This window comes from Talpa occidentalis, unplaced genomic scaffold, assembly GCF_014898055.3.
Source record: "Talpa occidentalis isolate TD23 unplaced genomic scaffold, MPIMG_talOcc4v2.1 talOcc4.11, whole genome shotgun sequence".
NCBI classification, from domain to species: Eukaryota; Metazoa; Chordata; class Mammalia; order Eulipotyphla; family Talpidae; genus Talpa; species Talpa occidentalis.
In genome coordinates, this window is record NW_023601104.1 from 94,101,586 (window position 1) to 94,127,061 (window position 25,476).

General features: G+C 68.4%; 1 protein-coding gene and 1 long non-coding RNA gene across 4 annotated transcripts in view; one reads left to right on the forward strand and one right to left on the reverse strand.

Moving 5' to 3' along the window:
• Positions 1-1,885, reverse strand: part of LOC119239391 (uncharacterized) — an 18,062-nt gene extending 16,177 nt beyond the window's left edge. For 2 of the 3 annotated variants that reach the window (XR_005123846.2, XR_005123847.2), the window contains exon 1: positions 1,633-1,670. This is a non-coding gene — a long non-coding RNA (uncharacterized LOC119239391). Of the gene's footprint in view, positions 1-1,632; positions 1,671-1,817 lie in introns of those variants that run through there. The other variant, XR_008550747.1, reaches the window with a different exon arrangement.
• BEGAIN (brain enriched guanylate kinase associated) lies at positions 1,253-25,038 on the forward strand. Its single transcript, XM_037503902.1, is given in 8 exon segments — positions 1,253-1,321; positions 1,839-1,867; positions 18,065-18,226; positions 19,363-19,429; positions 20,004-20,111; positions 22,023-22,106; positions 22,978-23,938; positions 23,941-25,038. Coding segments are annotated over 8 exon segments (1,827 nt in total). The 5' UTR covers positions 1,253-1,303; the 3' UTR covers positions 24,339-25,038.
• The last annotated feature ends 438 nt before the right edge of the window (positions 25,039-25,476 follow it).

Below are 25,476 nucleotides of genomic sequence, written 5' to 3' on the forward strand. Positions count from 1 at the left end.
AGATGGGCAGCATTATGAGCCAGTGAGGACTTGGGGGGGTCTCTGCTTCATCACCTTCCTTTCTGCTGAGGGTGGACTCCCAGGGCTGTTGGGGGTTCTTTTCTCAACCATTAGCCCCTGGGGGGCAGGGATCACTTCATCGGTCACCTCTCTGCACCCCAAGAACTCAGCCCAGAGAGAATGAGGGCCTGAGGCACCTCGGTGAATGATGGAACACTTGGGTTTTGGGGCTTGGGGCTGACCCTCCCCAGTGCTGGGCTCCTCCCACCCTGAGCTGGCCCTGTGGAGGCCAGGCCTGCTGGGCGCCGGGGTGCCCTGGTGAAGGGACAGGGCTCCTGCCAGGAAGCACAGCCGGAGAGGAAGAGGCAGGGAGAGGGCAGGGCAGCCCCGGGGGCTCCAGACATGCGGTATCCGTGTTTATTGAGCGCCTGCTGTATGCTGGGATGGAGTGTGCTGCGGGCAGTGATGGGACCTGGGACCGGCGCGCGAGGCATCAGGGGCCTGGGGGAGGTGCCGGCCAGGAGGCCAGTGCCCAGAGGCGGTCCAGGCTCGAGGTCTCCACAACTTCTGGAGCGCTGGGGTTCCGCCTGGCCGCCAACTCCAGCTCTTTGGGGATCATTTCCTTGGCAAGTCCTTGCCCCGACCCCAGCCCTCCGCAGCCCGCGGGCGCAGAAGGGCAGCCGAGAGGACCTTGGCACCCCGCGCGACCCCAGCTTCCAGGTGAGGAAGCCGCGCCCGGGGGAGCCCCAGGAAGGGCGGCCCGCGAGGCGGTGGCCCCGGCCGGGCCGGGCCCTCCAGCGGGGCGCGGGTGGCCGGGCTGCGCCCTCGCCCGGCGGGGCCGTGGGGGAGGCGGCGGGCCCGGACCGGAGCGGAGCGCGCTCCCGGCGGACGCGGCGGCGCCCGGCGCAGGGGCCGGGATGGGCAGCCACCAGTCTTCCCAGGTGTGTGGCGCGGGCCCGGCTCGGCGCCCCGGCCCCCCGCGCCCAGCCCCGACCCCGCAGGAGGGGCCGGCCCGGAGCGGCCTCCCGGGCGCCGAGCCCGCCCCGCCCCCCGCCGCCAGGACGCGCCGCCCGCCGGGGTGTCGCCGGCGCCCGCGGGGTTAACGGCCGCGGCGGGGCCCGGGGGCTGGGCTGGGCGGGGAGGGTCCCCGAGCGCGCGGGCGGGTCTGCGCACGCCCGGCAGGAGCCCCTCGGCGAGCCCGGCGCGCAGGGGTTAATCCCTCGGGCCGGGAGGGGCGCGCCAGGCCCCGAGCCCCGGAATCTGAGGCCCGCGGGGCCCCCGACCGAAGAGTGCGAGGCCCCCGATGCCACCCCCCGGCGGCGTGAGTGTCCGCGCCCGCCGCCCCGCGGGCCCCGAGTCTCCCCCGCGCGCGTCCTCCCGCCCGGGGGCTCCGCGATCCCGGGGCTCCACTTCCCCGGGAGGGGCGCGGGGCTGGAGGGTTAACGGGCGGGGCGGCGGGGAGCGGCGAGGGCCGCGGCCGCGGGAGAGTTCGCGGGACCCGGCCGGGGCCCCCTCCTTCCGCCGAGCCCCCGGGGGGCCCGCGCCGGCCCGCCCGCGTCCCCGGGCCGGCCCCTCCTCGCCCCGGGGGGCGTAACTCGGCGCCGGGGCGCGCGGCGGCCCGGGCGGGCTCACCTGTTACTCGGCCGCGGCCCGGCGCACCCCGAGTCCCCGGGACCGCGGCGAGGGTGGGGTCGGGGGCGCGCGGGCGCGGGCTCGCCGCCGGCCGAGCCCCGCGGGCACCGTGCCCCGCCGCGCCCGCGGGGCCCGCGGGGCCCGACCCCGCCCGCCGGCCGGAGCGCACGCCCCTGCGCGCTGACCCTCTGTTTGGTTCCCCGCAGGCCTCTGCCGCAGACATGGAGAAACTCAGGTGAGTGGGGCGTCTCGCGCCGCGGGCTCGCGGGGCCGGGGGCGCGGGGGGCGCGGGCGGGCGGGCGGGGCGCGGCTCCGCGGGGCGCAGCGGCCGCCTCGGCGGGTCCGGCCCGGACCCAGGTGCCGGGGTGTGGTGCGTGTGCGCGCGGCGAGACAATGGGGCGCCCCGCGCGGGGGCTCCCCGCCCGGCCGGGCCGCGGCGCTGGGGGAGGGGGGCGCCGCCGAGGGCCTCCGGGGCCCCGGGCCGCGCCCCACGCCCCATCGCGCCCCGGGACCCCGGTTCGGGCCGCGGCGGCTCCGCCGAGCGGGCTCGCCCCGCGCCCCCCAGATGACAGTTGCCGGCTCCGAGCTCTCAAGTTTCCGCCTCGTGGGGGCGGGTGGGGGTGGCGTCCTCGCGCCGGCCCAGGCTGTGGTGTCGTGGAGCCATTTTGGGGGAATCCCGCGGTGGCAGCCGGGGGTGTCCCCTGCGGCCTCTCCGGTGCTGAACTTCGAGAGCCTCGTGGACTCCAGCAGGCCCCTTGGGGCAGGCCCGGGGCGGATTTGAATATTCACGACTTCCTCCGCTGCTTCCTCGCGCCCTGACCCCCACTTCGGGAACACCCCTCCTGTGTTTTCCTTCCGGAGTGTGAGCCAGGCGTTGTGCGGGCAGCAGGCCCAGCTCCTGGCAGCCCGGCTTCAGCACCCTCCGCGGCCCTGGGGGGTCCCCGGCCTCCTCGTGCCCAGCCTCCCCCCTCGGGGGCCAGCATCAGCACCCATGGAGGCCGGGTACCCCACTCCCCAAGGAGCAGGCCCTGGGGTCCAGGGAAGAGGGGCCCTGGCCTCCTCAGCTGACCTCTGGTGATACAGCCTGGGCACAGTGGACGGGCACGGAGACCCCAGGCGGGCACGCAGGGCTGGGCCGTCTCCTGGCCCTGGGCTGGAGTGCCGCCCTCTCTGGTGGGGCCAGGGCCATAGTCCGCTGGTCCTGGGCTGGGGGGAGGGCGGCCTTCCTCGGTGCCAGGCGCTCATCCCCATGCCAGCGTGCATCCGCCGGCTTCACCTGGCTGCGGGCTAGGTCCACTCGGGGCTCGTGAGGCCTGTGGAGAGGAGCCCTGGCTCTGGCGCGCGGTTGAACTTGGGCCGCTGACCCCAGGGGTGGTGTCCATGTTGGCTGCCATCTCCCCTGTGCCCTGCTGGGGCTGGATCCTGGTGGAGGGAGGAGGTGGCACGACTTGGATCGGATGGGACTTGAGGAAAAGGCTCCTGGTGAGCCCTGAGGCCCTGGAGGTCCCTCTGTGCTTCTCTTTCCCCTTCTCTCTCCATGTGCCGCCAAGGTTCTGGAGCACCCGCCTGTGTGTGCTGGGCACAGGTGACAGACAGCCCAGCCTGGTTGGGGGCCCAGGTGGGCAGGTGGGCATACCTGCTGCCCGAGCTCTGAGGCTGCTGGGCGCTCTTGGCCAGGCGGGCTGAGGGCCACCCAGGGCTGGGCCCCAAAGGATGGTGGCAGTGCCGGGACCCCGGCTTCTGGGTTGCGCTGGGCCCCATGGCCCTTCAGCTGGGGCGGCGTTCTAGAGCTGGCAGGAGCAGGGATCTCGTGGGGCCAGCACCCAGCAGAGCCTCCCTGTATTGGGGGTCCTGCCCCCTCTTCCCCTCACCCCATTCATGTTCTCAGAGCTGCCTTGCAGGCCTCTCCAGACCGTTTTTTCCATGCCAGTGGCCTGTTGGATTCTGTCCCACATTTAGTGCCATGGGTGCAAGACGGGGAGACCTGGAGGGGTGAGGGGCCCCTCTGGAGGGCACAGACCCTGTCTGGCCTCGGGTGACCTCTCAGGCCTCGTCTGTCCTAACCACCCCCACCTACCAGGGGTGGTAGGAGGGGTGACAGGCACTACTGGGGATGACCTGGCCCACATTCCGGGCCCAGGTAGGGGCCTCCTGGGGGACATGGGAACCGCCCAACCGCGGAACAAGATGCATCTGTGATCCGAGTGGGAGGGTCCAGGAGTGTCGAGGCTGACCTGCTCCTGGGCCCTGCCTTCTGGCCCCCAGTGTGGTTCCTGCACCGGGCAGTCCAGGCCTGGGCATCTGAGGGGTCAGGCCTGGAACTGAGGGGTCAGGAGGCCGTTGCCCGCCCCACCCCCTCCCTGCCACGCTGACCATTGCCTGGACCCAGACTGGCTGTGTGCACAGCCAGTAAATACTTGTCAAATGAGCATGAGGACTCTGCCGTCTGACCCACCGAGGCTCCCTTTATGGGGTACCCTCCCCAACCCCCGTCTGACTCCCACTCCTCACCAACCAGCCCACTCCCAAACGTGCTGACTCCTCGTGCTACCCTGCCTCTGCCTGCCCTTCCTCTCCCAGAATGCCCTCCACCTGCCTTCTTGTCCACACCGCCTCTCCTCCAGTCACCTTCTCCATGTGACCCTCTGACCCGACACCCCCATGTGCACTCTCCCCCTCTGTGTGCCAGGCCCTGTGCTGGACTCAGACACAGTAAGACCCAGGCCACCCTCTACAGCGGGACACAGACCCACTGGAGGGTCTTCCCAGGGCCCCAGGCCTGGAATATCAGGGAGGGCTTCCTGGAAGCAGGGACATTTGAGCCAAAGCTCAACGGATGCGTAGGAATTTGCAAGGACAGACAGGGTAGGCCTTCTAAGTAGTGCAAAGACCCAGGGGTCTGAGGAGACAGGATGTGTTTGGGGGGACAGAGGCATGGTGGTGGGGGAGGTGAGCGGAATGTTCTCCATCTCGCCCCGGGACCCAAGGTCTGGGCTTGACCTCCCAGTGCCTGGCTGGGGCTGGCCCACAGTCAGGCTCCCCCAGGTCTGACCCTTGGCTCTGGGCTAATGCATGCCCCCACCCTTTGCCCCTTGACCCCAGCTCACTCAGTGGTCCTGCCTCTGGCTGCCTGGGGGCTCTTCCTGTGACTCTGAAATATTCCCAAATATTGGCAAGCCCCTGCTGCCTCCTGTTTGCGGAGCTGCCTGAGCTCCTCTGCTGCCTCCACACAGGGCACAGGGTCTGTCGCCTCTCTTGGCATCTGGGATCCTGGAAACCCATTGCTGTTCCCCTCACCAGTCCACCCTGCCCGCCAAATGTCATTTTCAAAGTTGTGAACTGCGATAGATAGGGAAACAGAAAAAATTAATAAATACATGTTCAGGGTGGAGATTAAGTTACAACTGCCCCCAGGTGCTGCCAACACCCCCACATACACACACATAGGCCCCAGACCCTTCCCTAATCACAGCCCCCCTACCCGTGGTCCCGGAACCTGACTGTGATAAGCAAGGCCTAGTTTTCCTGGGGCCTGGTGCCAAGAGGTCACGTGCTGGCCTGGGGGCGCACCATGTGGGGGGCTGTGTGGCCTGTGCTTTTCAGGTGGCTTTTTTCACCAAAACAGCATCTGGAGCCACCCTGGGTGGGGTGGAGTGGCCCTGGCTGGCCTCCCTGGGGAGCCAACGTGGGACTGAATCCTTTCATGCATGGACTCTGCTCGGCTTCCGGCCTGGACTTTGTGAATAAAGCTGCGGGGGGCACATGCTTTCTGGGGTACCCCAGAGTGGGACTACTGGGCCCAGGGCAGCTTTAGGGAGAGGGTCACACCTCCAAGGAGCTGCTGCCCAACCTGCCCCACAGGATGGGGGATCCTCCAGTCACCACAACACTGGGCGTGACCGGCAGGTGGCACGGCGCTGTTTTGGGGGGTGGGTGCTGTTAATTGTGCGGCCTGTTCCGATTTCCTCTCTGGTGAGGTCTGTGCAGACTTTCCTCCGGGAGGCCGTATTGATTTGTGGGGGTTCCGCCAGCAAGACTTGTCAGTTCCATGTGTGGCAAACACACCTCCCGCTGCTGGCTTGCTTCGCACTCTTTAAATGGGGCGCTGATGACTCACGTGACCCAGCCTAGTGCTGCCCGCCCCAGCCACACGCTGCGCTCCATGCAGGCGATACCGCAGGCACTGCCAGGCCGCCGTCCTCAAGAGCGGGCACTAAAATCCCTGCCTGCCGGCCCGCACCTCCCACCCACACCCCTGGCCGGGCCTCCTCGCTGCCGCCCTCGCAGGCCCCGGGCCTTTGCACAGGCTGCTGCCATCCGCCTGCAGTGTTTTCCCCAATGTCCACGCGCACTGTCCCTCCTGGGGGCCTCGCCACGCTGCTCTCTACACTGGCAGTATGGCCCCCCCTTCCCTGCTCTGACCCCCGACTCCCGCCTTGCTTTATCGCTTTCATCTTGTTTATCATCAGTCTCCCTCCCAGAGCAGCAGCCGGGCTGACCCCGATGCTTAGAACAGGCTCGTAGCGGGTGCCAGGAGATGCTCAGAGGAGACAACTGCCGCGGGCAGGACGGGGGAGGTGGGGCGCGGTTCCCGGCCTCGTGACTCCGGCGCGGGGCTCTGCGCGGATGGGGCGTCGGGCGGTGCTCATGCCCGGCCTGGGGAGCAGTGGGGCTTTGCTTTTTTTTTTTTTCCAATTACCAGCTATGAGATCCTCGGGTGGAGGCACATGGCCTCACCTGAAGCTGGGGCGCCTTCCCGAGAGAGGTGCTCGAGTGGGCAGGCGCAGGGCAGAGGCCGGACCAGCCTGGGCAAAGCCTGGTGGCGGGAGCAGACGGGACGCTGCTGACATGGCGGCGGGTCGATGGCCTCGGGAGCTCTCGGCCAGTTGCCTTCCCAGCTCTGGGGGACACAGAGCTTAGAGGGGCTTGGGGACACTGAGGCCAGGGCTGCGAAGGCGCCTCTGGGTCTCCAGGAGAGCCTTCCGTTCAGCCGACACTGCTCGGCGAGTGCAGGCCTGCAGGCCATGCCTCCCAGCACCCCAGCCTCCCTCCCGCGGCCCCTCCGCAGGCCCCAGAGCACCCCTCCTGAGGCCCAGAGCTGAGGGCATGCCTCCGAAGCTGGCAGGCCCCCCAGCAGACCCAGACGCCCCGCAGGCCCCCAGGGCCCCTCAGCTCCCAGCATGGCTGCCCCCACGCAGGCTCAGCAGGACCTTGTCCTGCCTCCCTCCTTGCGGCCCCCTGGGGTCCCTTCTCCCCGAAGAGCCTCCCCACCTCTGGGCTGTCTCTGCTAATGGCGGGTCCGAGCGCCCACTGTTTGCCTGAGGCTGCTGGAGCCGGGGCACAGCCGTGAGCAGCCCGCACGGCGCACTGCTGAGGGGAGACGGGAGCCTCAGACATCGGGGACTGGTATATGGAGATGAGCCCCCAGGGCCCGCCCCGGAGCAGAGGCCGGGGGCGTGTGGTCAGGGCCGAGTGGGCACGGCGCCGCCCGCGTACCGGCAGGCCTCTTGCGAAGGAGTTACCTGGTGGAGACCCGAGTAGGCGAGGGAGACACGGGCCCATGTTCGGGGAAAGAGTCCTGGCAGGGGGAACAGCAGGTGCAAAGGCCCAGAGGAGGCTGGGGGTGGGGGAGGGGGGTAGCAGGCGGAGCCATGGGGTCCAAAGGTCCCTGTCCTCTGGGTGAGGACTTGCGAGCAGAGCAGTGACGTGTTTCTTGTGCGGGGAGTTAGGAGGCTGGCAGGGGAGCCCGAGAGGGACCGGGCGAGCGGATGGCAGTGTGGGCCAGGGCCAGGTCTCCTGGCGGGCGGCGGTGGGGGTGGGGGCTGGGCGGGCTTGACAGCGACTCCTGGGCTGGGATCTGAGCGCTGAGAGGATGGAGTTGCTGTCTCTTGAGACAGGGGCAAGTATGGGGGATGAGTGGGTTTGGGGGTGCACAGGCTGTTACTCATCCTGGGCCTGGGGTGCCCCCTTTTCTCGAACAACCCCTGGCACAGCCCTGCTCCGGGCAGGCCCCTGCCATGGAGGGCATCCTGTTCTCTGGGCAGAGAAGGCACTCAGCCTGGAGGGTCAGGCACCGATGCTGTGGTCTGGGACTGGCCTCCCTCAGGGACCCTCGTCACCATCCCAGGATTGCCGCTGAGTGTCCTTGTCCCGTCCCTCCCAACCCCTGCTTCTGCTTCATGTCGCCTCCCTCCTCCTCATGTCCCAGCAGACCCAGCAACTCCCCCTCCCCCGCAACTGAGCCTAGTGGAAGGAGCTTAGGGACTGTTTCTTACTACAGTGTGAATGACAGCCTCACTCCGGTGTCTCCCTGTGGGACTGAGAGCATCATCGGCGGCTCCTGCACAGTCTCTTCCCTTCAAGGTCTCCTGTCCTCAGAGCCCACCTGAGTCCCCACCCCTCCGGAGAACCTCCCTCGTGCAGTGCGAGATTAAGTCAGACTCGCCGAGGTCTGAAGCCCACATCCGCGCAGTGCGGCCTGGACCTGCCCCGAAGCGCTGTTTGTGCGTCTGTGGAACGGGAAGGACAGTCAGCGCCCCTCCCACAGAAGGCAGTTTTGAGGACGGCGGCGTCAGCGCAGCCCGCTCCGGGGGCTCTGGCTCTGCCTTGTCTCCCCGCTGAGGGCTGAGGGCGGGTGACGCTCCTCCCGCGGCGACGGGCAAGGGCCGCAGCCGGGGGTGGACTCGGGGCCGGGAGAATATCAGACGTGGGCGCAGGGGCAGCTCCGTCCTCTCCCGGGAGAGGTCCATGGCCGAGCTGCCCCTGCCCCCGCGTCCCCTCCACTCTGCCCTGAGCTCTGGCTCTTGCGCTCACCTCCCAGCTACCTGAGCGCCGCCCCTCCGCCTGCCTCAAGGCCCGTGGCCCAGGGCAGGTGTGTGTAATGGAGGGAAGGGCTGTCAGCCCTGAGCCCGGCGGAGACGCGCAGGTCAGGGTGAGCACGGCAGGTTGGCGCCCCGGGCCCCGCAGGCCCCTTGTGGCAGACACCAGGTGATCTGTCTGTTCCCGTGCCGGCGGGAGGGGTGAGGGCCAGGGATGGGACATGGCGATGTTCACAACAGCCGCCCTGGAGAGGGGAGGGTCTAACCCTGGCCCTGGGCTCACCAACTGGGTGCCCTCAAGAAAGGCCCCACCCCAGGCCATGATTCCTTCCTCTGTACGATGGGCAGCACCCCACCCCCGCCAGGCACCCCACCCCCACCTACCAGACACCCCAGCCCCTCCAGGCACCCCACTTCCGCCAAGCACCCCCGCCCCACTAGGCACCCCACCCCTACCAGGCACCCCACTCCTGCCAGGTACCCCACCCCCCAGACACCCCACCCGCTCCAAGTATTCCACTCCCGCCAGGCACCCCACCCCCACCAGGCCTTGGGTGAGGATTCAGTGAAGAAACACCAGTGGCGCACAGTAGGTCTTGTTGTGCGTCTGGAGACTGAATGAGGTATGCTCAGGGAGAAACTTCCAGAAGGAGGTCACAAAGGGCTTGGCTTCCAGATGGGGAAACTAAGGCCCCACAAGGTGCCAGTGCCTCCTTCCACCTCTCTGGCTGGTGCTAAAACCCACCCCAGCTTCCAGACTGTCCCCCTCAGGACCGTGTCCGTGGGTGTGGAGACGAGCAGGGGAGGTGAGGGCGAGGGAGCCCAGCCAGGGGCGAGGACCCCAGGTGATACGGAGGGAGCAAGGGGTGGTGGCCGGCGCCCACGCCCAAAGCGGGTCACCAACGGGCCTCCCACAGGCCTTCACGGGCCCGGTACTCCAGGCCCCACCCCTAGTTGGTGCGGGCTCCTGTCTGCGGCGGGGGCTGCTGGGCGGCGGGCAGCAGACTGGAGCCAGCGTGGGCACCCTGGGGGGGCAGTGACCCTGGGGTGCACATTCCCGGCGGCAGCCCGCTTACCTTGGTCCCGTGCTGGGTGGCAGGTGCCGGGAGGTCAGCTTGGGAGCCGGGAAGCCCCACCGGAAGGCCCCACCGGAAGGCGGCCTCTGAGTGCTGATTGGGAGCAGCTGTGGGTCTGGGGCCGCAGGAACAGCAGGGGCAGAGGCCCGGGCGGGAGGGTCAGGCGTGAACATGGTCATGGGCACCTCCAGCGCTTGGTCATCCCGCCCCGTGCCAGGGCTGGGACCCAGGGGGAGGAGCACACGGCTGCACCCAGAGCACCTCCCCCACTGTGGGGCTGGGACTGGGAGAACAGTCCCAGGCCCGATGGGAGATCAGGGAGGGCTTCCAGGCGGCACACAGAGCGGCCCCAAGGGAAAGGCGGGGCGCGTGAGCTGGAGGCGCAGGGGTGCAGAGGCCGGGGCCGGCGCCGCAGCTGCTCTGTCCATCTGCCAGCGTGGCCCTGCTTTGCCTCAGCCCCGGCCCCTGCGGGCCCACCAGGTCACAGAGCCGTGAGCTGCCCACGAGGCTCTGCCTGGGCAGAGGGGGCAGCAGGGGCTGCAGCTTCCTGGGAAGACCAGGAAGCTTTTCCTGCCGTTTCCGTCTAGGTCTGGTCCTGGGCAGGCGGGAGCCCGGCTGGGGGAGCTGGGCCAGGGTAGCCGTTGAGTTTGAGGGGTCCCTGCACCTCTGGAGGTGCCCCAGCTTGAGCAGGTGGCTGTTCCTAGCAAGGGCTCCCAGGCCAGCACCGGGACAGCTCCCACCCTGCACACACGCACACACACATGCATGCACACCCTTGGACACACATGTAAACACATGTGCCCACGTGTGCCACCTCCCCAGGGGCTGCTGCATAACAGCGGGCGGCAGGTCAGAGTCCCCATCTCTGTCACACGGCGCCACTGCCTCAGAGGTCGGCCAGGAGCTTCCGGCGCGGCACAAGCGCGTCTGAGCCACAGAGGGGTGCTGGCCGGTGCCCAGGACTCTCTTCCTCCGAGAACAGAGGGCCGAGGGGAGAGCGCCCCAGTGCCCACAGGGCTCTGCACAGAGCCTTGTGCAGGGACACTCGGGAGGCCTGATGGGGCAGGGGGCAGAGGCCGCTCTGCAGACCCACCCCGGGCCTCCGCAGGGCGCCGAGGGTCTGGCGTGTCCCCAGGAGCCAGCGGGGACAGTGCTGGCCTGGATCTCAGCAGCTCTGGGGCAAAGGCCTTCTCCCAGGACCCGTCACCTTGGCCGAGGTGGCAGCTCTGAGGGTCATTGCGTGGACTAGCCTCTGCCCAGCATGGCCCCTGTGCCCGGGCACCCGTTCCAGGGGAGGCTGCAGTGGGGGAGTCTGGGGGTGGGAGCCCCGAATGCTGCTTCTCCCTGGCAGTGCAGGAAGGAGTGAGGTCTTGGGGATCTTTGTCACCACCCCCATTTATGTACCCCCAAAGCAGCCTGGAGACACGAAAGTTCACCAGACTTCAGGTCAGCAATGTCTCTGCAGCCACAGGTGCTGGCCATGCGTGCACAGTGGGCACTGGGCCTTCCAGGCCCACAAATGAAGGGGGGCTGTCCCAGGAGGCAGGGCTGAGGGAGAAGGGGGAGCTAGCAGGAAAGAGCTAGAAGGGCTGTGGAGCTAATAGCCAGGACAAAGGCCCTGAGGTGGGAAGAGGGGCTTGGAGTGGCCGCAGGGTGCCAGGCCAGTGAGGGGCAGTGGGGCAGAGCGGTCTGAGGCTACAGAGTCTGGCGGGGCGGGGGGCTTCACCCAGAGCTGGCAGGGTCCATCAGGGCTTAGTGATCACATCAGGCTGTGGGGAGAGTTTGTGATTGGGCTGGGGGGCTGGGAGTAAGCTGGGGGGCTGGGAGGGGGCTGGGAGTAGGCTGGAGGTCTGGAGTGTTGGGAGGCAGGGAGTGGACTGAGGGACTGGAGGTTTGGGGGGCTGGGAGTGGGCTGTGGGCCTGGTAGTAGGCTGGGGGGCTGGGTGTGGGCTGGGAGGCTGGGAGTAGGCTGGGGGATTGGGGGACTGGGTATAGGCTGGGGGGTTGGGTGTGGGCTGTGCGGCTGGGAGTGGGCTGGGGGTTGGGAGTGGACTGGGGGCTGGGTGTGGACTGGGGGGCTGGGAGTGGGGGGGTTGGGTGTGGGTTGGGGTCTGGGAGTGGGCTGCCGGGTGGAGCAGGAGGCCCAGGCACCCAGTGGCTCCACTGTGAACAGGACAGAGACTGGGCAGCCGTGGATCCTGCAGGGCCGGCCGCCCCAGCCGCCAGCAGGAAGGTCTCTCGGGGCCCCGGGTGGGCAGGAGTTAACCTGGAGCAGGAGGGAGCGAGTGTGATCCCGCAGAGGGGACTCGGGGACAAAGTCGCTGGGATGAGGAGCCGCGCGGTGGTTCCTGAAGGATGACAGGCGGCTCGGCTTTGCTGGAGCGTGACTGTGGCCGGATCCCGAGCTCGGGCCCCCCAGGAGGCCGGGTGCTGGGGGCGTCTCCCAGGGACGGTGCCTCCCTGGCCCGCCCCTGGGGGCTGGTGGGCAGGGGCACCTTCAGCCCAATCCCAGGAGCCCCAGCCCCCAGCGGCCCCCCATCACCACGACCACATTCAGTGCCCCCAGTAACCTTGTCAACACCGCAGAGCTGGGCAGGCTTCTCCCCTGGCCCAGGGCCTGGAGCTCAGAGCCCCCTGTGCCCAGCACAGGGGCACAGGCCTCCAAGGGGCCAGGGAGGGCGCGTGGCCAGGGAGGGCCAGGCCCCTGGGGGCAGTGCGAGAAGAGGGGAGCTGTCCTCAGGAAGGAGCCAGGAAAGGCTGTCTGGGAGAAGTGTGGCTTCGGCCGGGTCTCCCAAGGAAGGAGGGGAGCAGGGCCGGGAAAGGAGGGTGCTCCCGCGGGAGCAGCAGGGAGAAAGGCCTGACCAGGCGCCTGTGGGGAGCCAGTGAGGAGCAGGCTGGTGCCTTTCAGCAGGGCCTGCCGCGGGGTGGGGGGCTGGCTTGAGAGGGAGTGCCCGAGGGGGGCGAGGGCAGGCTGCTGTGACCCCCGCGCCCTGGCCTCCCTGGCCGAGGTCAGGGGCAGCCAGAGGTGGCCACAGCCACCTGCATCTGCACCGGGGGATGATGGTGGCCCCCTCTTAGGTCTCCTTTACCCCCCAGAGCCCCAACCAGTCCTTACAGCTCCTCAAAGCCCACCTGACGGGTGTCCCCGAGCAGCCGCTCCCGGGGGTGGGGTCAGACCTGGCTTACATCCTGACCCTTCCCCCAGGGCCCAGGCACGGCCTCCACAGCCCACCCCCGCTGGCCCATCTTATCCCGGACACCTGGCGGGGAGGGGGCAGCAGTGTCCCACGTGAGGACACCCACGTCCAGGAGGGGACTGGGCTCGCCCCCGCCCCGTGCCTCAGGCCAGGCCACACCCCCTGCCCATCCTTCTGCCCTGCAGTCACCAGGCCCTCTGCCAGCAAGAGCAGGAAGGTGGCCGTGATGCCCAGCAGGGGTGATACCGTGATTGGTCATGGGCCGAGGCCCCCACCTGGGCTCCTGCTGGGCAGTGGCTGTCCGGGCAGTTACTCTCCCTTGGGGGTCTTGCCCAGCCTGACCACTCTCCTCCCATAACACTGGGGCAGGGGCCCTCCCACTGAGGCACAACCTACCCTGCGCCCCAACTCCCCGGCTGCTCTCTGTGGGGTGCCCTGGGATGGGAGGGAGGGTGGCAGCCCCAGGAGGGGCCCACGATCTAGTTTGCATCCTCACCCCAGACTTGCTGTGTGACTTGGGAGAGTTGCTTAACCTCTCTGGGCCCAGGGCTTCTCACCTCTGTGGTGGGAGGTGCTCTCCCCCCATAGGCGTGAAATGAGAATTTGCATCAGGGTGTAAGAGTGGGTGCTCTGCCCCGCCCCCCACTGTGCTCCCCCACCTGCCATGAGACCCCATGGACAGGCCTGGGGTGGGGGAGCTGGCGGCAGGGGTCGGAGAGGGACTCCCTGGGGACCGCCCACCAGCTCCTGCCGCCTGGGCCCAGGACTGGAGCCCCGAAGTCCGTCTAACACAGACCAAGTCACTGCCCCTCCCCCGCTGCGGTGGGGGCGGGGGCCGCCCCACTTTTCCAGGAGGAAGGGAGCTCAGGAAGGAGGAACCGCAGCCCCACGCCAGCTTCCCTGCTGTCGCATCCGCGCTTTTAGCCTTTCTTGGTTCGGGGGCCCAAGGCTGACCGTTCGTAAATGTCTTTCTGATTTTTCGTGCTCACCGTAGGAAACGGGACAACCCAGAAAAGTATGAAAGGACAACTGTTAATGGCCAGAAGCCACCAGCAGGACAGTCCCCCCCCGGCCCTCCCCCCGCCCCCGCCGCTGGTCTGTGCCGGGGAGGGCAGCGCTGCTGGGGTGACCGCCCCCCCCCCACACCGCCTGTGCTGTGCCTCTCTCCCTTTGAAGCTGAGTTCTGGGGCAGCAGCCTCTCCTCGAAGCCCGGGGCCCAGCAGGGCGGCCCTGGGAGCGCGCGGGCGGGGTCACGGCCCACTCCGCGCCCGGGCTCCAAGGCACCTCCTGGGCCCTCCAGCGGGGCGGTGTCCCGGGGCGCACAGGGCTCCACCCCGCCCCACTGCCCGGCCCAGGCCAGGTCGGGTGCGAAGAGCCCCGGGAGGGTGAGATGGGTGCCCCCCCCCGGGGCCCCTGGCATCTGCTCGTCCGCTCCGCACACACGGCCCCGCCGGCCGCCCAGCGCAGGCTTGGCAGGGGTCTCTGCCCCCCGTGCTGCCTGCCTCCTGGGTCGGGCCGGTGGGCCCTTCGTGCACGGAGCAATAGACAGGAGCCCACAGCTGGGGAGCCCGCCCCCCCCCTCCCCGCTGGGGCTCGCGGTGGCCCACAGCAGTCAGGGCACACACAGGTGAAGCCGCCACTGGTGGGACTCGGTGCCACCGACAGGCAGACCCTGCAGGGCAACAGGCCAGACTGGCAGCCTGGCAGGTCCCCTTTCCCGCCCGCCCCCTGCCCACACGAGGAGCGATCCTGCGGGCGGGGCGGCCGCCATCCTCTGTGCCTGGAGCCCACGGCGGGCCGGCGCCCCGTTCTGAGCAGCTCTGTCCTCTTCACCCGCAGGCTGCACAGCCCCTGGGTGCCCTCGTGCCTCGGGCAGCCCCGCGTGCTGCAGGGCCGGCTGGCCAGGTCCTCACCCTCGCTCTGGGACAGGTAACATGCCTGTGTCTGCCCGGCTCCGTGGTGTCTTTGCGTCCGTCCCCAGACGTCTGTCCCATGTCTGCGTCCACTCCCCCGGGCCAGGGGGCGGCCCGGAGTGGGCAGCGTCCTGCCCACTGGCATCGCCATCCGCTCTGTGCCGCGCTCCCTCAGAGCTGGGGCTCTTGTGCCCCCACCGCAGCCCAGCCCGGCGGGGCCCTCCCCCGAGGCCGGACGGGGCTGCCGTGGAGGGCGCCCGCTCTGGGTGAGGCAGGCGCAAGCTTCCCCCACCCCGTCAGGCCAGGGTCAGATCCTGGTTCAAACATCAAGGCGAAGCAGGGTGACCTCGCCAGGCCACGCTCTGCCCGGGGAGGAGGCGACCCCGGTCTGGACGTGCCGAGGACGCCACGCCTCCTGAGTCCCTGCGAAGGGGCTGCTTCCAGACGCCGGGGGCCCCGAACCAGGCCCCACCTGGGAGAGGCACGGGCACTGACCCAGCACGTCCCCAGATTTCCCAGCCTGCGCCCCCACATGTGCCTGCCCAGCACCATCTCTTTTACCCCCTGGGTGGTGGGGGGGCCGTGAGGCCCTGCTCCCGGTCTGTGGACGCTGCGGCGGGTGAGCGTCTCCCGTGTCACACACTGAGCTCAGGCTGAGGCCGGGCAGCACCGCCCAGGTGCCCGCACACCCGGGCCCGCCCCACACCATGCCGAGGAGGGGAGCTGTCCAAAGCTTCAGAGAAGCTGAACCCCAGAACGGTGGTGGGGAAGAGACGAGGGGGGTCACCATGGCCTCCCCGTATCTGACCCGACTGAGGGGTGCGAGGGCATGTGGGCAGCACTGGACTCCCACGGGTGAGGTGCCTGGAGCCCCTCCTGGGAGGCCCACCTGAGGCTGGGCGTGGCGTGGGGGGCCGTGGTACAAGCCAGCCTGGGGCGGTCGGGTCTGCAGAGCTGAGGGGAGAGATGCGGAAAGACAGTGGGGGCACCAGGCGGGCGACCTGGACATCTGCTGTGCTGGAGGGACCCGGAGGCAGGGCCAGGGCCAGGGCCAAGGGGATGGAGGTGCCTGCTGCAGAGGGGGGTGGGCAGGAGTGGGGGGAAGGGGGCCCGGTTGCAGCCAGCCCAGGACTGGCCCAGAGCAGGCTGGGTGCAGGGGGCTCAGGGAAGGGGGAATATTTGAGGGCAGGTGGGGCAGAGCTACCCTCTGGAGGCCGAGGGTAAGCTGAGGCTTGGGCAGGCCAGTTCTCTGGAGCTGGCCACCCGGGAGGCGGGTGGACCTGGCCCAGCAACCCCCAGGTGCCGTGGTATCCTCCTCTGCCTGCCTCGTTGGTGAGCACGTTCCCTTGTGCCTTGTCCCCTTGAGACTGTCGGCTCCGCGGGGCGGGGACCAGCCCGCAGGGAGGGGGGCGGGAAGGAGAGAGAGAGGCGGGTGTGTCGCGGGGTCTTGTGGCCGGGCCACGTGAGGAGTGGACAGTCTGGGTGACGACAGGGTCTGAGCTGGGGCTTCAGGCTGGTGGCCAAGGTGAGGAAGGGAAGGTCACTGGCTCTGTGACCCTCTGTACAGTGGGGTCCCCAGGGGGGCAGGACTGAGAGGAAGGGGCACAGCGAGTGGGGATGAGCAGGTCTCAGCAGAGCCAGGACCAGGAGGCTGGTGGATGGAAGCCCAGGGGTGTGGCTGGGGGACGGGGTGTGTGAGTGGCCCACAGGTGGACAGACAGAAGTCCTCACCTCTTCCCGAGTGTGCAGACCCCGGCCGGGCCCCACCTCCACCCAACACCGTGCCTGTGGCGGGAAGCTACCACCCCACTAGGGAAAAAAGGTTGGGACAAGAGCAGTGGGAGCTGATGCTCAGGTGAAACCAGGAGGGCTGCCTGGAGGAGATCCCCTCCTTGCTTATCATTCTGCATCCTCCATGGAGACCAACTCTGGGGAACGACCTGCCTCCCCCTTCTCTGAGGTTCTCAAAACATAAGTGACTCTTTATTTTTAAAAAATGCAGATCTGGGCAGGAGTCCAAAAATGCTTAATTGAGGTTTGCTTTGCTGGGTGTGCGCCCGAGCAGGTGTGGTTTACACACAGGGCCCGAGACTGACGCTGTCTCTGCCCGAGGAGTGGGAGGAACCCCCCCACCCCCCGCCCAGGGAGGCCCCACAGCACCTTGGCTGAAGCGCTGCTCCCAGGCCTGCTGCACCCAGGTTCTAGCGTGGCACCCTGGGATGTCCTTCCTGGCCCCCACATCTCCAGGTCCCACAGCAAACCCACCAGAGTCACCATGCCCGGTGTGCTGCCTCCGGCCGGGGCCCCACTCACCCGAGGCACTTCTCTGGGTGGAGTTTTTCTCAGGCCCAGGGATCTGCGTCCACAGGGCCAGCTGGCCTGGTGAACAGCAGACGGCGTGGGGGGCGTGGTGTGACGGCAGAGCTCCCGCGTCGCCAGGTGTGGGCTTTGCTCCACTGCAGTGCAGGCGTCTGCTGGGGGACGGGCGCGCCCACAGCTCTGGAGAGCAGCTGGACTTGGCTCCACGTGTGGTGGTGCCCAGATCACTCCTGGTGCCCCTCACCCTCCCACAGCAGTCCCCCACCCTGCAGGTCATCCCCCACTGTTACAGATGGGGGCTCCCGCCAGCACCCCACTGCCGCCTCTGAGTGCTCCGCAGTGAAAGGAAACACACCGAGTCCGCACATGTGCCCGTGTGGATGCCGCCCACAGGTGCTGCCCCTCGGGGTTCCCAGACAGCCCCCGCGGGGCCGCCACACCCCCTCCTGCCTGTGTCCAACTCTAGTTGATGGCAACCAGCCCAGAAGGTGGATTATCCAGTGTCTGTTTCCCAGTCCTGGGACCCCAGAGGACCCACAGTCTGTGGGGGAAATAGAGCGTCGGGAGCTGGATCTGGGACTCTAGACGGCATCTTGGGGAGAGGGGAGCGTCGTTGGAGAGGGGGTGCTGAGTTTCCAAAGCCGTGTGCAGCTGCCTGGGTCTAGGTGGGGCATTGCTGCCCACCCTCTTGGCCTGACCAGAGGTCCCGCGGCCTGCTGGGGCCACAGCCAGTTTGGGGGAGGCAGTCTGCCGTGCTGCCCCGGGCCGCAGCGCCCCCACCCCGGCGCTGTGGAGAAGCAAAGGGGGACAGGATCCTTATAACCTGTGGATCAGGATGTGGGTTTTAAGGATCTGGGGTCCACGCTGTCCTCCGCCGCAGTGATGCTCAGGATTCACTCCTGACCCGGGCGCTGCTGCGGGTCCGAGGGTCGCCAGGGCAGACAGGCTTGGCTCCAAAGCCTCTGACCCTAGGGGGGCTGTGGCTCCGGGACGACGCGGGGAGGGCGCGGTAGTGCGGCGGGGCCCACTGCGCACCTGGGGTGCCCCGGCTGGCGCGCCCGGGTCCCGCACTCAGCGCCTCGGGCCGCCGCCGCCGCGTGTCGTTGCAGCGCGCTGCAGGAGCAGAAGGGCGAGCTGCGCAAGCGGCTGTCCTACACCACGCACAAGCTGGAGAAGCTGGAGACGGAGTTCGACTCCACGCGCCACTACCTGGAGATCGAGCTGCGGCGCGCGCAGGAGGAGCTGGAGAAGGTCACGGAGAAGCTGCGCAGGTGAGGGGCGAGGCCTGGGGCCCCGGACCCCCGACCCACAGAGCGGTGAACCCCACGGGCGCCGTGGCCCTTCCCCGTGGGGAGTCCAGGCTCAGGGAGGGCGAGTCTTTTTTCCAAAGTCGCTCTTGGAGCTGCAGCTGCCAACCCAGAATCTGAGCCCGACCAGGCTGCTGCCAGCAGCAGGCCCTTCCCCCGCGGCCTCCTGGCCCGGCCTGGCCGCTCATTCCCGCCCACGCGTCCCCGTGGGGAGCAGGGTGCCGCCAGCATCACCAGCCTGCCTGACCCACACCCCGGGGCCCAGCGCATCCCGGGGACCCTGCCTGGAAAGCCGGGGCTCTGTCGGAGATGGGCTGGGCTCAGACCTGCCCCGAGCCGCGTGGGCCTGGGTTGGGGGCGGTGTGCCCAGACCCCAAGCTCTCAGTCCCGTAGCCAAGCTTTTCTAAAAGCATTTCCCGTCAGCATATTGAAAACGGGTGTCTTCCCGAGGCGCGTCACACACTCCCCGGCAGAGAGAACTCTGCGTTAAATATTGATAAGGGTTCGGGTGGGGGGCAGGGCTGACCCCTCTGGGAGTCCTCAATCCGCTGGGCTTTTTCAAGGTCACCATCGAGCTGGTGGGACAAGCTTGGGCCCCGCGGTCAGAACTCAGTTAAGGGCCCTGCGTCAGGCAGCTCTAGCCTCAGTTTCCCCATCGGTGAGGCGGGGGTAATAATGCTACACGCAGGTTGGCAGAGGGCCCACGCTGCCCCAGGTCCCCTCCATCATGGCGCACGCACCCGGTCCTGGGGGGATGCTGGACACGTGTCCCCACCCCCCACCAGCGCAGCTTGCTCGGGGTGCCCGGGGCCGTGGGCACAGTGCAGCCACGTCTGTTCTTGACTCTGACCCCCGGCCCGCTCTGTTAGCACCGGGTGTGAACGGAGCACGCTGGCCGTGCAAGGACCTGGCAGGGCCACTCACAGACCCAGGGGGTCACTGGCCCCGGCTGTGGAGCTCAGAGGCGGCCCCGCGGGTCAGCTGTGTTCTGCTGTGTGTGGCCCCGGTGGGCCTGTGTGCAGCCTGGCCCTGCTCAGTGGGCTGTGGTGGGGGGTAAGGGGTGGCCCTGGCACTGCCCTGACCCGGCTGCCCTGCTGCAGGATCCAGAGCAACTACATGGCGCTGCAGAGGATCAACCAGGAGCTGGAGGACAAGCTGTACCGCATGGTGAGGCCACATCCGGCACCCGGCTCTGGGGCCGTAGAGGGGCTGGCCTGGCTGCCTTCCCGCCCGCCCGCAGGAGCGGCCCCGGGTCGCAGGTGCCCTCAAAGCATGGGAGCCATAGGTTTGGGGCTGCCCCGTGTGGACGCGGCCTGCAGGCGTGTGAGCGGGCGGTGGAGAGCACCGGCTAGGGGTGTGTGGCCCCAGCCAGCTGGCCCCTGACCTTTCTGGGGTGAATAAGGGAGACCATGCTTTGCCCACCCCAGAGGGTGGGGACACTCACCATCTGCAGGCAGCCTGGGTGCACCCCGTCTCTGCTGATGGGCCGGTGGGATCGCAGCTTGGGGGAGTGGACATGGAGGCTGTAGGCCTCCTGGGCACCCCTGAATTCAAAGCGTGGACCCAATGCCAGTGTCTGGCTGGCAGGTTGGGTGCCTCCCCGTCGCTGGGGTGGACATTCTCTCTCTAGTTGGGTTATAGCTCATTTTGCTTTCAAAAATCACGTGGGCTGCCAAAGGGGCTGTCCGTGGGGGCTAGAGCCCAGGCCTCTCACTGACCACCTCCTTCTGCCCCCGGCCAGGGCCAGCACTATGAGGAAGAGAAGCGAGCGCTAAGCCACGAGATAGTCGCCCTCAACAGCCATCTGCTGGAGGCCAAGGTGACCATCGACAAGCTGTCAGAGGACAACGTGAGTGCCAGGCCGGTCTGACCCTGAGGTCCATGCCCAGCCGCTGCAGCCCCCGCTCAAGAGCTGGCACAGGGAGAGCTGGATGGACAGGCAGCCGGGGGGCCTCCAGCAGGACAGGAGCTGCGCCATCAGGGGCGCCTGCCCAACGTCCCACAGACCCCTGTTGGAGGGAACGGTGCCAGGAAGGGACACTGGTTTCCGATTTCCCACTGCAGGCTCGGGCAGCCGCCACTCGGGACTCCTCCTTCACCAGCCCAGAGGCGAAGTCCACCCCTGGCATGAGAGCTGTGCGGCCAGCCGCCCAGGGGGCCAGATTTCAGGGGTCCCCTGAGGCAGGTCCAGCTGCCCTCCATGGCCCCCGACAGCTGACCACTAGCTAGTGTCTGCTCCGTGCCAGACCCTACAGAGCTCTGAGGGGAGAGACGCAGCAACGACGTGACAAGAGTGCAGGGTGCCAGGCAGGCAGGGCTGCAGGGGGCGGGCAGCCGCAAGTCGTTGGTGTCCACCGCGTGCTGGGGAGAGCACCCCTCCAGCCAGGACCCCACGGCGAAGGAGGGCCTGGGTACTCAGAGCAGCCAAGGACCAGAGTTGAGGGGCAGGGGGTGCCCGGAGCCCGAGGAAGCCTGATGGGGATTAAGAGGGTGACATGGGGCACGGGAGGGACCCGCTGCTGTCACCCTCACGGGGCTCACACGTCGAGAACAGACCACGGGGAGGAGGCGGGCGCCGGACACCGAGGGGCGGCTGTTCGTCAGCCCGAGGCGGGGTGGGGCGGGTCGTTACACTTGGAGACGGGAGCAGCGGGAGCAGCAGGGCCGACCGAGGTTCAGAGCGTGGGGGTGACAGAAAGGGAAGGGGATCCCAACTGCAGGGTGTGGAGGCCATTTCCCGGGCGGGTGCCCCAGGGAGGGCAGGGTGGGGCACTGGTGCCCCAGGGAGGTGGTTCCAGCAGGCACTGGACGTCCGTGCGAAGCTGGCCTGGGGTGGCCGGACCCCAGGGTCTGGCGTTTAGGCAGAGGTGGGCGCAGCGGAGGTTTCAAGCTACAGGTAGACTTGCCGGCGTGAAGAGGGGAGGCCGAGGAGTCGCGGAGGGGCCGGGAACCCAGGTTCCCGCCATGTGCAGACCAAATTGGGGCGCAGCCTGAGCATGAGAAGGCAGAGGTGAGGGAACCTCTGGGTCGGGGAGGGGAGCAGGTGCACAGGCCTTCAACAGCCCAGCCTGAGCCGGGACACTGGTGCCAGGACACTGGTCCTGGTGGAGCGGGGGCCGGGGCGTGGGCCCGTCGCAGGCCCAGGACTGGTGTCAGAGCCCCGGCTGCAGGGGTCCGGGTGTGGCGGGAAGGGAAGGCCCAGCCACAGGCACATGCAACAGAGATTTTCCAAAGACGCAACCAAAGCCCCTCAAGTCCTACTGTTTGCATCTGTTTTCAGCTCAGGAAGCTGAGCCTGTCCCCACCTGGACCTGCTGTCACACCGGCCACCTGTCCCCACTCACCCTGCTCCCTGCCCAGCCCTGCAGCCAGGCCCCACCACATCCAGGCCCCACCCTGAGAATGGGGGAGGGGTGAGCAGCGGCTCCTTCCTCACCCCTCTCCACCGAGGGCTCTCCGGTGTGGTCTCCACCCCTCTCCGGTTTGGCCCTGGGCCACCCAGGCCTCAGGGATCCCAGGGCCCTTTAGCACTCCCCACCTGTGGGATGGTCCCATCTGGGGCGACAGCAGGGCCTCCTGGCAGGGCACCCGCCACGCACTCGCAACTGCAGGTCAGAGTCGAGGCCCCCAGAGGGTCCTGTCCCGCCCACCGCACCATGGCTCCGCCACCGGTTTATGTGCTGGCCACCGGGCACGGACGGGGCAGCAGGCCCCGGCAGGGGGGGGCCCCCCGCGCCAAGCGCCTTCTCTTGTCTTCTAGGAGCTCTATAGGAAGGACTGCAACCTAGCGGCCCAGCTGCTGCGGTGCAGCCAGACCTACGGCAGGGTCCATAAGGTGTCCGAGGTAACGTGAGCCCCCCCACAGGCCCGCCCCCAGGACCTCTTTGCTGTCCTTTGGTACAGGCCCTACCCAGAAGCCACCCCACCCTGGAGGGGAAGGCGCTGGGTGAGCCCCTTGCCCTCCTCGCTCCTGCGGCAACCAGGCCTTTCCGAGAGAGGGCGAGGGGCCGGCCCGCGTACCCCCTCACCCAGCCATGCGGCCCCCGCCTTTCCTCAGAGGCTGCGTCTTGTCCCTGCCCCACGCCCCACCCACTGAGCACTGAGGTGGCGGCATGCGCCCGCGGGAGCCTCCCGGAAGCCCTGCCCTCTGGTTTGGCTCAGTCACCAACATGGCCTGTCCCAGAGAGCACAAACCCAGCTCCACGCGGGGCCCAGCAGCGCCGCAGGACTCAGACCAGGGCCCCAGCCGGCCAGGGTCCTCCCTCCCTTGCCCTCCCTCACCCAGGCCTCCGTCCACACCCCGCCCTGGGCCTGGGCCACGCCTGAGACACTCACAAAATAGATCAAACAGTAGCGGGATGCCCCCGGGCACAGGCGCGCGCCCGGCCCTCAATCTTTGTTGCATCTGTTTCTGAGTCTGTGTTGTTCAGGGGCTCCCAGGCCACGTGAGCGGGTGGCTGGGTGGGGGCAAGTCAGCTGCTCGGGGGACAGGAAACGAGGGACCCGGGTCAGACCCCGGTTCCAGCCGCCGGGCTCTACGGGCCAGCCGGTGCGGCTGGGGCGGGGGGACTGGGCCCGGGTCCCGGTACACCTGGGAGCCAGCCTGGCCTAGCGCCTGCCGGTGTGATGGGAGAGGAGCGGGGCAGTCCCCCTTCCTCGCCCGCCGCCCGGCTGACCGCCCCCTGTCCCGCCACCCCCGCACCCTCCCGTTCCAGCTGCCCTCGGACTTCCAGGAGCGAGTGAGCCTGCACATGGAGAAGCACGGCCGCAGCCTGCCGTCCCCGCTGTGCCACCCGGCCTACGCCGACAGCGTGCCCACCTGTGTCATCGCCAAGGTGCTGGAGAAGCCGGACCCCGCCAGCCTGTCCTCCCGCCTGTCAGACGCCTCCGCCCGGGACCTGGCCTTCCGCGACGGGGTGGAGAAGCCGGGGCCGCGGCCCCCCTACAAGGGGGACCTCTACTGCAGCGACACGGCCCTCTACTGCCCCGAGGAGCGGCCGCGCGACCGGCGGCCCAGCGTGGACGCCCCCGTGACCGACGTGGGCTTCCTGCGGGCGCACAACTCTGACAGTGCGGCCGAGGACGACGAGGAGGCCGAGGCCGCTGCCTTCCCCGCCGGCTTCCGGCATGAGGCCTTCCCCGGCTACGCAGGCTCGCTGCCCACGTCCAGCTCCTACTCCAGCTTCAGCGCCACGTCCGAGGAGAAGGAGCACGCGCAGGCCAGCACGCTGACCGCCTCGCAGCAGGCCATCTACCTGAACAGCCGCGACGAGCTCTTTGACCGCAAGCCGCCCGCTGCCGCGGCCGCCTACCAGGGCAGCCCACGCTTCGCCAAGGCCACGGCCACGGCCACAGTGGCCGCCCCGCTTGAGGCCGAGGTGGCCCCCGGCTTTGCGCAGACCATGTCCCCCTACCCAGCGGAGTCCTTCCGCTTCCCAGCCTCCCCGGGCCCCCAGCCAGCCCTGATGCCCCCCAACTTGTGGAGCCTGCGAGCCAAGCCGGGGTCGGCGCGGCTCCCGGGGGAGGACCGGCGTGGCCAGTGGCGGCCGTTGAGCGTGGAGGACATCGGCGCCTACTCCTACCCTGCCACTCCCGCCGGCCGTGCCTCGCCCTGCAGCTTCTCGGAACGTTACTACAGCAGCGGGGGCAGCCCCAGCAAGCAGGCCGAGGGCCGCGCCAGCCCCTGTACGCCAGCTACCAGGCCGACAGCTTCTCGGAGGCCGAAGACCTCGCGCCTGGCCACCTCGCCGAGCCCTGCTTCCTCCGGGCCGGCGGCGACCTGAGCCTCAGCCCCAGCCGCTCTGCCGACCCGCGGCCCAGCTACGCGCCCAGCGAGGGGGACGGGGAGCGGCTCGGGGTGCAGCTGTGCGGGCCGGGGGGCAGCCCCGAGCCTGAGCCCACCCTCCACAGTTCCAGGGACTCCTTGGAGCCCAGCTCCATGGAGGCCTCCCCGGAGATGCACCCTGCCGCCCGCCTCAGCCCCCAGCCGGCCTTCCCACGGACTGGTGGCTCCGGGGGGCTCAGCCGTAAGGACAGCCTCACCAAAGCCCAGCTCTACGGAACCTTGCTCAACTGAGCGCCCGCGGGCAGGCCGCGGCCACCCCGCCACCGCCAAGGCCCGGCCCGGCCACCCAGGACCCCTCCTCCACCCGAGCGCTGGAGCCTGCCCGGAGCTCTCCCTCCACCGTCTGGTCGCCCCAGCCCCCACAAGGGACTCCCCTTTGGAACGTTTTACACACACATCCTGCCCAACCTGAGATGAGAATTCCCCCCTTTTATAAAGTGAAACTATTTTTATAGCGAAAAAGGGTCTTTCTTAACGCACTTGCCTCCAGCTCCCTGGATGGCAGCCTTGGCGTTTTCAACACAAAGCTCCTTTATTTTTCTGGTGAGGGCACGTGGGGCCTGCCCCTTGGGAGGGCAGGATGGTGTCCTGGGGAGACCCAGCTCCCCACGGGGGAGACACCCCAGCCAGCCAGTGACAAGGGAACCCCGAAGCTCTGTCTACCAAGAGGGGAATTGGAGCGGTGAAGGGATGTGACCTGTGTTTAAACTGTCCTCGCAGCGTGGCCGACGCCCCGAGCTCTTCCGTGGTCCGCAGTCCCGAGTGGGGCCGGTGCTCGTCCCCCAGCGTCCCGCTCCCCGGCACCACCTCACCCTACCTCAGAAGCGATGAGGCCTCTGCCCCTGGCCCGGTGTTGCTTTCTGTCGTCTGCATGCATGCCCCGTCTCCGTCAGTGCTGTATTTTGCATTCGTTAATAAAAGACAAACGTGGAAAGAATCCAGGTTGGCCTGTTTCTTTCCCCGCTGCCTTTTGGCCCCGGGTGGACTGTGGCCCCGGGTGGCCTTCCCTCGCTATGGCCACGGCGGGCTCCTGAGCCCCACTGAACACCCTCACCCGAGATGTATGGGGGCTACACCTGCGGGGACAAGTCAAATAGGTCTACAAAAATGAACGACAATGTGAGAACGTAAAGTTTTATGAATTAAAAAATAAAGGCAGCCCCGCCCCCACCGCTGCCTTGTCCCGGGCTCGGGTCCTCCCATCCTCTACCCCGGCGTGTCCACCCCGCGCGCAGCGCTGCTCTCCACTCCCTCGCGCTTTCTGGCATCTCAGGCTGCGTCTGCCCAAAGCTGCCTCGGAATCCCGGTCACGCAGCACTGCCGGCGACGGGCAGGCTTCACTCCTCTGCCCCGTCGTCCAAGGGCCTCC